This window comes from Emydura macquarii, unplaced genomic scaffold (assembly GCF_026122565.2).
Source record: "Emydura macquarii macquarii isolate MOO-44397 ecotype Brisbane River unplaced genomic scaffold, CSIRO-AGI_Emac_v2 contig_3470, whole genome shotgun sequence".
In the NCBI taxonomy this organism is placed as follows: Eukaryota; Metazoa; Chordata; order Testudines; family Chelidae; genus Emydura; species Emydura macquarii.
In genome coordinates, this window is record NW_027133607.1 from 8,319,648 (window position 1) to 8,330,925 (window position 11,278).

General features: G+C 42.9%; 1 protein-coding gene across 1 annotated transcript; it reads left to right on the forward strand.

Annotated features, from left to right (window-relative positions):
• The first annotated feature begins 525 nt into the window (after positions 1 to 525).
• On the forward strand, positions 526 to 8,094 carry TSGA13 (testis specific 13). The gene is made up of 5 exons (XM_067534984.1): positions 526 to 579; positions 1,321 to 1,527; positions 3,074 to 3,189; positions 5,090 to 5,202; positions 7,883 to 8,094. Exons 1-5 carry the CDS (start codon positions 526 to 528, stop codon positions 8,077 to 8,079), a joined length of 687 nt encoding a protein of 228 aa, XP_067391085.1. The 3' UTR covers positions 8,080 to 8,094.
• The last annotated feature ends 3,184 nt before the right edge of the window (positions 8,095 to 11,278 follow it).

The window sequence follows — 11,278 nt, forward strand, 5'->3', positions numbered from 1 at the left end:
TGTAAGGAACAGTTATAAGCAACCTATTGACATGTTGGCCTCTCTATCAATTTATAACAATTGATTAATCATTTATTTAAATATCTACTGATTATTTATGAACCATGTATAACCTACTTATAGATGGAACTATAATATAAAGTATAACCAAAGGTTTTCTTAAATAGATGAAAATTTTCTTTACCATTGGCGCAATTTGGGTGGTCATGTTTACATTGCTAGCCTGATCTGCTGAACACTGTAGCCACAGAGGCTAGTGCAGCCTACTAGTGAGTGTGTGTTACAGGTTTCCCACGGTGCCTGATCCACAGAGGCTATGAGTCATTACAGCCACTAGCCATAAGATGTTGACTCTCTAGCTCAAGGGGTTGCAGCTTAGCAGGTCCGTTTTGGAGGGCCCTGGGTCAAGCCACAGTGTGTTGGCTAAGATGGTAGCTATCAAAACCCTGCTTGCTGGGAGGAGGGCTTTTGAGACCCAGATAATGAATGATATTATTTTAATTTCATAGTTTGATTTAGAAGAACATGAGCAAGTTTTCTCTACAAAATGAGGAGCAGTATCGTTACCATCCCAAACTGGTAAGTGAAATGGGCATCACGCTTTGTAACCAACACTACTTTCTACTACCGCATTCGCACTCTTATTCTTATTCTTCTTTCATATGGCTGGTGTAGAGCAGCAACTACAATTTCACCTGGAGGAGGGACCATTGGACTGCTCTCTTCTGGGGCAGTCTCATGTACCTCTTCATGTTATGCCAATAAGTATGGGCAGCCTGATAGAACTCCTGCCTGAGTTACTGAGCTGGAGATGGAAAGCACCTCGCAGCATCTTGCAGCAAATATAGCTGTGTACATCAAGCTTGATATATTCACAGCCCGATGATGCAACTGGATGTTACCTTCGTCTCACATATAGTATTGAATGCCATGATCTGCTCCCTGATCCAGAAGCTGAGTGGTAGGTGCTCCCCTCTATTAATTGGTTCACTAGTAGATAAGACTATTACTGGAGTCAGCAGAGGGAGTTTCTTCCTTAGCTCAAGTGGTCTATGCTGTAGTACTGAAGGTCAGGTTCAAACGCTGCTAATCCCCCCAACTGATGTGGGGGTCATTGCACACCTAAAAGGAGGCTTCTAATGTGCGGTGTTTGTATGTATTTCTACAGGTTTATTCTGTCCAGCAATGGGGAGAAGCCACTGTAGCCCATTACACAATTTCTTCTGAAATATGGTTTTCACTGATTTTAACAGCAATTATATCCCAGGATACGTGGAGGTGGCACTTCTAATCCAGACGTCCCACTTTGCCCCTGTACAGGAGAAGTACTTTGTGCCGCTGAACGACGATAAATTTCAAGACTATCTCGATGGCCGCAAGAGAAACACTGAACTTATGTCCAGATCATCAGAGTTCAATCAAGACAAGACAACACTGATTGTGACTAATAATCCCCTTCCTGACCTGAATTCCAGTGACAGAAAGGACACCCCCATGAAGTTTTTCTGCAAAGAGCACTTAGAAAGGGTAAAACATTTCACTGCTAATCTTTAAACCAAGAAAGAACATGGCTCTTGTAATGCTGAGACTGCTGAGGTATAGGTTCACAGCTTTAAATGATGAGGAAGTAATATCCGATGATTAGAGCAGAGGATGGGTAATCAGGGCTCTTGGGATTGAATCCTATCAGTACCACTAATTCCTGATGTGACCTTGGGCAAGTCACTTATTCTAATGTGCCTCATTTTCTCCATCTGTAAAAAAGAAATAATATTGATTCTATCAAAATATAGATATCTAGGTACTTATGTGGCTCCTATCACCATAGTATCTGAGTGCTTCCCAGAAATGTATATATAGAGACTCTGTGTGTGTGTGTGTGTGAACTAATTGTGGGAAAGCTAGTTGAACAGATTAGTTTTGCATTAAGTTCTGAACATTGTGAAGTTAATTATCATTCCATATTGATTATATTTTAATACAGAAAGATCCCAAATATGATATGAAAAAGTTGAGGGGATACTTTAAAACTTTGCAACACTCAGGTTCCAAACATTTTTTCTTTTTCACCGTATCTCTGCTTGTTCTTATTTGCTGTTCATGAACATTGGAATGACCAGGGCTTTGTGTGTGTGTGTGTGTATGTACATATCCAGCCTATTTATATGCATATAATCTTCCAATCAGGGATCAGAAACAACGCCATGTGATGTAGGTGACCAGTCACACACTATGATAGCAAATAATCTAAGTGACCAGTTTGTGGACAACAAACAGGTTCAAATATGTTTGCATGAACTGTTCATCGAGAGAGAGTGAGTGAATAAAACTGGTGATTTGGCTGGAAAGCACCAAGGCCCAGATCCTCAAAGGTATATAGCTGCCTAACTCCCTTTGATTTCAGTAGGAGTTAAGTGCCTAAACACCTTTGATGCCTGGGCCTGAGATTCTTGTTTGAAAGGTACCACAACGGTGCCAGGAATTATTATTACTAGAGCATGTGGAGTTGGACTGCAATGTGGACAAGGAGTTGGAAGGAAATATCCTCAGTTTTGTCACAAATCTCACAGTGTTTGGTGTTTTTCTTAAAGCCCCAGCTTCTGGATTCATACAATTACATGATAATCTCAACTTTCGTTTGTCAAAAAGTAAGTTTCATGGTTGCAAATGAAAACCTTGGAAACATGAAGCAAATGTATCCCAAAGGCTCTGAAACCAGAAGACAGATTCAAGAGAACTCAATGTTAATTTTTTTTAAATCTCATGATTTCAAGTCAATCTCAAGGTGTTTTGCAGCCTGACTCATTATTTTTGAGGTTGGCAAAACACTTTCTTTGTCTTTACAACAATTCAGCCTCTTTTGCTGTCCACCTTTGAGCATTCACTGTGTTTGCTTTTACTTTCTCTGAGAGACTCCTGATTAACCACACTTTCTCTTGCCTGGGACATGACCTTCTTACGTTTTCCAGGCTGACTGCAGGGCATTTGCCTTTCCTGCTAAGGAGCAATTTTTTGGACACCCCTTGCAACCTACATGTAGGCAGATCTGGTTTCTTTTCCATTTCTCCCAAAGGGGATCGATGCCAGGAGTCAGTTTCATTTACCCCTACTGAAGACACAACAGAGTCAGCTGACTGGACCAGGCACATGCTTTGCTGAGGAAAAGGTTGGGAAATCACTGCAGTTCAGGTGAAGTCAAAGCCCCCTTTCTTTGCTTGATGGTCTTTGTCAGTCCAGTGGGAGGTTGTGTCACCACCTGTCCTAAACCTCTAAGTGCTTTAAAATGATCTGCTGTTGTAGCTCCCTTGTCTGGATGCTCTCAGCCAGCATAGAAGCATGTACTAAGTGTCTGTGTGATAAGCAGCCCTGGTTCATTAACTCTGACTCCATCAGCCTGCTTGTTACACTCCAGTCACATTCTGGTCTCTGCTGAGGTGAAACCAGCACTCGCCCGAGTCGTAAATTTCCCCAAAACCATCTACCCTGAAGTGTCCAGACCTCTCCTAGATCTCTCAGAGAAATAATAAGGTTTGTTTGCTCCTTTAAAGAGACAATACCCAGCAGCTTGCCACATTAACTGGCATTAAAAATGACTTCAATTCAAACGCAGCACTGGGATGGTTTAGATTAAAATAAAATAAGCATATGAGCAAGAGGACATAGGTTGAATGATGCCAAATAAAAGAAGCAAAAGTGAAAACCTGCATCTAATAGCCTAAAGCAATCTAGCAAAGCATGGTCTTTGTTTAAAATGGTTTTGCTCATCAGTTACTCTTGATCCACCATGGCTGCCTGTCCTTCAGTCAGGATGTCCGAGATGTACGAGATGCTGGTTTCCCTTGTCTTCTTAGGTGAAAGAAAACTTAGGGCTTCACTGCCACTCTCTTTATTGTCCAGTAAACACTTGAAAAGCATATCTTTTAAAGTTTGTGAGACCCTGCTTCAAGAAGCAGGAAAGCTTCCTGGTAATGCAGTCTCCATCCCTCAGTGATAGCTGAGTCATCACCTCCCCTTGTTAGCTTGATGGCTTTGTTTACCTTTTATATTAATGTGCTTTCATAGTCTCTGCCTGATGTCCAGGCTAGTTAGGCAAACAAATACACAGTTCTTTATGATGCAGGCATGCTGACTCTTCAACCACCTTGTGAGCTTTGGTGGTTCTGTTTATTGCCTATGTAAATTGCAATTCTATTGTCACAGGTCATGTGGCCTCATTTGTATTCAAGACCTGGGCAGTCTTATTTATTCTTTGTTCAAATATAGACTTTAAAATATAACATCAGAGCACATCCATAACTCCACATGTAGCATTGTTACATATATCCCATGATGCTATTATTGACCAGTGTGGTGTTAGTTTTCAAATGATACCTCACAAGGTACAGTTTGTACAATATCATTGCTATAGAGTGTAGGGTATGAATACAGAGGTGCTTGTGTCAAACGTGGATCTTGTTAAACTGAACAGTTACAGTATATTCTTTATCCTAGTGACTCAGAGGTTAGGGGTGAGCCTGGCACAAGTACCAAGGCTTTGGCTGCCGTGGGATACAGAGGAAAAGTGTTTTGAAGATGAAATGTGTATGTTAAATTTAATCACCAGCAAAAAATTATTTGCATGTCTCAAAGTGGCCCAAAAAAACCCAATTCTGCACATATGCTTTGGCCCTGTTTGCATGGTTTGTCATTACATCCAAGATCTGCATTCATATATCATTGGGACCTATAGGGTAACATTCAGTCCTTCACACCCTGGGCTAGTGCATTCTTTTCTACAGCACATTTTCTGGTTCTTACAATTTCTATAATGCTTGGTCCTTCCCCCAATAGGCTGTCAACAGGGTTTCCACTAGGGACCTTCAGCAACGCAGGCACTTGAGCTAAAGGAATAACTCCATTGGCTGGCAGCAGTAGTAGGCTGTTCCCCCTTAATGCACTAGACACCAGAGAAGAATGTTGCATTGGGTTACGCTTCATCTTAAAGCAATAGAGTTTACTGAGCCATGCACAGTGTTTGGGCTTGCTATAGAGATCTTCAAGCTTAAATAGGTGCAGCTCTGCTGAGTAAGTTTTTTATTCCAAACAGCAGATTTTCCACGGACAATGATTTCAAGACTGAAGGAGAGTTTTCCAAAAGCTATGCTGCGAGGCGATTGCTAAAGTTATACCCCCATCTCCACTTTAAAGCTTTCCCTAGATTAGGTAAGACGTTACCGTTTCCTAAGGGGGGGGGAGAGGGAAGTATGATAGATACCCCCACCACCCAACCCGCCTTTGTTAAAAAGAAGGAAGATATTGTTGAATCATTGCAGAAGAGTGATGCACCTGGCTTCCACAGAAACCCAACCAGAGCTGAGTAGCTTTGGACAGGATTTGTTCTTAGTGTTTACATTTTTCACAGGAGCAATTTATGGGGCTGAAATATCTAAGAGCTGCTCTTGTTCTGGGTTTGTCCACAGTCCAGAAAGTAAACTACCATGAAAAGAGCAGCCCTTGTGCTATCTCAGCCCCCTAAATAGTTCTTCAGATACTTAAAAAGCCAATTACAAATGTCAGCACCAGTACTAACGCCTGTGCATATGCCAACCCACTTGTAAGCATGTTACACAGGCTCATTTCCCCCCTTCCACTTCTTAATGTGTTTGATAAGCCACATCTCCCTTTAGCCATCCTAGAAATAGTCCAGCAACTTATGTACCATGGTAGTGTCAATCTATTTGCCAACATCAAGTTGATATGACCAATTCCTTTCAAAGATACCATTTCCCTCCCAGACCAATTGTCACTCCTCCAACCTTCAAACTTTGCCACTCAAGCCTGATGCACCCCCTGTTCATATCAAATTATTGTTCAAGTCAGCTGAGGGGGAATATTGGCCTTGCGGCCTCCCTTGGCAAGTAAGTCCTATATTCCCCTTGTCTCTGTCCCAGACCCACCCCCTCTGATTTCCCCCCTTAAATCCCAGATATCCTATCTCAGGGCACCCACTAGTACCATTTGATCTCCCCAAACTCAGATCCCAACCTAAGTTCCTCAGAAGCCCAAACCCCCACAACTAATAACCACCTTCTGAAGATAACTGGCCGGCAAGAATCCCTCTGGCGACCAGGGTTTCTCTAGGGAGATCAGATTAATGGGGTTCTCCTCTCCCATGCCACGGTGGCAAGTTTTCAGAGGTCAGCAACTCAGCAGAACTCTCCTCTGTGTAGCAGTAGGTGCTTGGAAAGGAATGTCACTAACGGGGTCCCGTGCACTAGAGCAGTGTTCCTCAATGACCGGTCTGTGGACCGGCACCGGTCCCTGAGATCTCCCTGACACAGTTTAGGAAGGCAACAAGCTGGTCCCTGGTATCAAAAAGATTGAGAAACAATGCACTAAAGCACTTGCACCCGATTCCATCAGAGCAGGAGGGAGCAGCTGGCAGTTCTTTGGGATTGTTCCCCAGCCTGAGAGGAGACGACAGTCGCTAAGGCATTGAGTTACTCAAAGGAGAAGACAGAGGAGTGGAATGATTCGTGGGTTCTGTCTGTACAACTTATGACTTCTGAATGATGTTATGAAGTTGTTACTCTGAAAATTGCTGTATCACCGAATGCCTCTTGGTAAACCTGGAATCCACCTAGCTGGGCTGGCAGGGTGTGTCATGTTTCTGCCAGACCAGGTATGATGGTAGAACTCAATGACTGCCTTGTGAGTGTGCAGCACCATGGGACAATGGGCTAGCTGGGGGTTTGGAGAGTGGAAAATAATGAAGAGCAGAACAAAGAGACAGAGGTGACAAAGCAGTTTATAAAAAGACTCTCAGGGGGATGACTCATGGAGAGACGTACAGGAAGTTTTGGACAGGAGGAAGTAAGGGGACTGACTGGCCAAGGTCAGAGATAATGAGCTGCACAGAGAACTGTGTCTCAGAAAAAAGACATGCACTGGAGCAGAAGGACCCCGGGTGGCCGCCTGACAGCTCCGACCCCCATCCCAAAGAATGCTTTGGAGTGGTGAGGAAACTGAGGCAGGGAAAGGCATGTAGGGTTTATTACTTTTGTACAGATCTCTGTGTTTCTCATGCTATTAAAGAGCAATAGGGTTTTAGAATCCTGTGCAAAGCATCTGTGTGTATTGTGTTAAATCTATCCCATGTCTCCTTGAAGAAGCAACCCAGAGGGTTCACATCTTCAGGTGGAGGTTTGGAAAAGGATGCCAGAAAGAATATCTGCACCCTGAGAGGGTGCCCAGAGCTCTTAGACACTGGCAGTGCATGGGCTCCACTTAGATTCTATGGGCTTAAAATACATGCAAATTGAGCAAATTACTTAGTTGCTCTGTGCCTCAGTTCCCCACGGGTTGTGAGGATGAATACACTGAAGACTGAGAGACACTCATACTTTTTTAATGGGGGTCATATAAGCACTGAAGATAGATGGGGTAGTAGGAGAGACTGAGCACTCACTGGTATCATGGGAACGTGGCCAAAAATTAGCTGTATGATGCTTCAATATTAGCTCTGTGTGTTACCCAGCCTTGCTATCTTCTACTCACCCAGTCTGAATTTGTTTCTTTTAACTGAGGAAAGAACACCTTTGTGCCCACCACCATCCAGGCAGCACAGTAGAGTTTGAACGTGGGCTGGTAAATATTGATTAGAATTTGATACTGTTAGTATAAATGTATGTTCCCAACCAAAGCATTATGGATTGGTATATTTAAGCAACTCCGGTTAGTCTGTTTACAGCAAACTCTTAACTCCAGTTGTAATCTACTCCCACTGAGGGTTTTGGGTTTTTTGGGTGGGGCGGGAGAAGGGTGAAAAAGGTATTTACCTCTGAATAATTTGGGGAAGAGAGTAGCCACCCTGTATATCAGCCTTTCCTGTGCTTTTTTGTAGTGCCAAAGGACGTGCAAACCTTCCCAAGAAAGGGCAGCAAGTCCACAAGAGAAACAAGCTGTCAATGGGAACCATTAACTCTTTCCTCCCTTTTCAAAGCAAAGCCCATTGTCAATGCACCAGGGGAAAACTGCTTCAAGTATGGGAAAACCTCTCACTGGGTAGTAAGCAGCTCTTTTGTAGTTGGTTCCAAATAAAGCCTTCCCTTGAGTCACTGCTACTTGGATGAATGCATGCAGCCATCAGATCACTAACCATTCTGGAGTTCAAAAAGCTCAGTGAAGTCATCTTTTAAGAGAGGTTGCACGGTTTGGTGTTTCCTGTGGAGAATGATGTTGAATGATGCTTAGATGGGATGGGACTTTGGATATACAAACAAGGGGCCAAACAGGGAACAAACCAGGAGAGGGAAGCTGTGTTAACTAGACACTCTTAGTATGTCATATCCTCCTGTGTATGCAGAGTAGTTGTAGCTATGTCAGAGCCAGGATATTAGAGAGACAAGGTGGTTATTGGACCAACTTCTGTTGGTCAGATCTCAGGGAAGCAGTTATGGAGGACGCTATCTATGCTGTCAACCTGTTCAAGTTGGTGTAGGAGGGATACTCGACATTGAGGTGATGTTGCAGATGTCATAAATGGCCTCATGTCCACCATGAAAGAACAATCCAAGTGCTCCAGAATGGTGTGGACGGTGAGGATGAAATTGTAGGGTTCCACCACTGCAGTGGAGACCTGTGGTCAGGATACACCAAGAACTCTGGCTTGGATTTCTTGCCAAAATCCATCAGGAGAGATGCACATCCAGAGCCTGTGCCACCTCCAAGCTGTGGAAGATGAGGAACCTTGAATGCTTCTAGGTTTCCATGTGGCTATAGTCAAAGTACTGGAAAAAGAGAAGCCCTCTTTATGAGCAGCAGTGAAAGTGCTTAGTCTGTCATTTAAGGCTTCTTCCATCGTTATTAGATGCATAGGAAATGCCTAGAAGCATTTCCTGCTTTCAAACCACAGGTCTTGCAAGTGACAAGTCATAGAATCATAGCAGATGAGGGTTGGAAGGGACCTCAGGAGATCATCTAGTCCAACCCCCTGCTCAAAGCAGGGCCAACCCTAACTAAATCATCCCAGCCAGGGCTTTGTCAAGCCACACCTTAAAAACCTCTAAGGATGGATATTCCACCACCTCCCTAGGTAACCCATTCCAGTGCTTCACCACCCTCCTAGTGAAAAAGTTTTTCCTAATATACAGCCTAGACCTCCCCCACTGCAACTTGAGACCATTGCTCCTAGTTCTATCATCTAGTACCACTGAGAACGGCCTAGCTCCATCCTCCCTGGAACCCCCTTTCAGATAGTTAAAGGCTGCTATCAAATCCCCCCTCACCCTTTCCTTCTGCACACTAAACAAGCCTAGTTCCCTCAGCCTCTCCTCATAAGTCATGTGCTCCAGCTCCCTAATAATTTTTGTTGCCCTCTGCTGGACTCTCTCCAATTTGTCCACATCCTTTCTCTAGTGAGAGGCCCAAAACTGGACACAATACTCCAAGTGTGGCCTCACCAGTGCTGAATAGAGGGGAATAATCACTTCCCTCGCTCTGCTGGCAATGCTCCTACTAATGCAGCCCAATATGCTATTAGCCTTCTTGGCAACCAGGGCACACTGTTGACTCATATCCAGCTTCATGTCCACTGTAACCCCCAGGTCCTTTTCTGCAGAACTGCTGCCTAGCCAGTTGATCCCCAGTCTGTAGCTGTGCATGGGATTCTTTCATCCTAAGTGCAGGACTCTGCACTTGTCCTTGTTGAACCTCGTCAGATTTCTTTTGGCCCAGTCCTCTAATTTGTCTAGGTCACTCTGTAGCCTATCCCTACCCTCCAGTGTATCTGCCACTCCCCTCAGTTTAGAGTCATCTGCAAACTTGCTGAGGGTGCAATCCACCCCATCCTCCAGATCATTAATGAAGATGAGAGTTCATGGGAGAAGACTCCTCAGTCTATGCCCTTTCGATAGATTTATTGTGATTGTAAAATTTAAGATGTGTTTATGAATGTCACCTCACTCACCTAATGTTTTCAGTTGGCATAAATTAAACCTCAACCTCTTAAGTCAACGATTGTTAGTTAATAACTGGTTTGTGCCAACATGCAACTATGTGTAATCGATTGCAGGACGGGAGTCATAGTTAAGGGGAAGTCTTTAAGAATGCACACTAGGAAAAGAAAAGGTGAATTACCACGTTAGCTAACACATCATAAAATCCTAGTGTTAACAGTACTGTAGCATCTTAACACATGGCAGGCCAACATAAACATTAACTTGCTGGTAGGTTAAGGCAAACCACCCTAGTGTTAACCTCAACCTGCTAATACATGTTAAAACTAAAATTGTTTTGTCTGCACTAGGTTTCTACCACAAGCTAATCACCAATCCATGTGATAGTCAACATATGGTAAAATACCACACTGTTTTCGCTAGTGAAGACAAGACCCAAAATTAGTCAGACATTAAGTAGGTCTTCTTCTTAATATGCCGTGCCAATACCTCCCTTGATTGCACTGAGTTCCAAATCCACAAAGGTATTTAGGCTTCTAACTGCCATTGAAAAAAATCTTTGTGAATCTGGGTCCGAGTAACTAGCATGCTTAATGCCAACAGCTTATTTAATGATGCATTAGTAATTTGACAGGTATTAAGTAGTTTATCCATTCAGTGATCAGCTTAATACAAATTTTGGTTTTAAGAGCTAGAGCATAACTACTTTAATATAAAAAAAATTTAAAAAACCCACTGTGCATTTATGCGTGCAACAAAGGTATTTCCCTTGAGGTTGCTCAGTCTTTAAATTTTTAATTTTGAAGTCTCTGTATTGTTTTTCCATCAGCACTAGTAATAAAGATGAGAGATCTATTCCAAGGAGTTAAACAGGAAATATCTTTCCAACGGGGGCAGTTAGTACATGGGCAGAATTTATTTGGGGATCTTAGAACTTGTGTACAGCCAAATGAAGCGATTTTTCCTCTAACTGCAGGAAGTAAAGTAACAGACGCTGCAAAAAAACAAACAAACAAACAAAAAAACCTTAAGTTGAAGGTACAGCAGTTATGTGGATGACTTCAAAGTCTACTCTGAGAATTCCTTAAAAAGCAAGTGTATTGCTATTTGCCCTTAATTCAGAAATAAGTCACTGAAGTGTACACATTTGCAAGAATCTACACTTATTTAATTATATTAAGCAGGGTTTAAAAGCTACAGATTCAGAGTTGGGGGGGGGGGGGGAAGGGCAGAGTAAGGATCTTTTCAGCAGGGGAAAAAAGTCAGATAGGTCTCATTTACAAGAAATTGTTGCACGAGTTTAACTTACGGTACAATTTAAAGCCTATTTAACTAAACTGGTA

Excerpts from the sequence above, each read along its gene's own strand:
- TSGA13 (XM_067534984.1), top strand. The coding sequence starts at position 526 with ATGAGCAAGTTTTCTCTACAAAATGAGGAGCAGTATCGTTACCATCCC. Across the intron at positions 580-1,320 it reads ATCGTTACCATCCCAAACTG|GAGAAGTACTTTGTGCCGCT; the intron begins GTAAGTGAAATG and ends GCCCCTGTACAG. Across the intron at positions 3,190-5,089 it reads GGGAAATCACTGCAGTTCAG|ATTTTCCACGGACAATGATT; the intron begins GTGAAGTCAAAG and ends TCCAAACAGCAG.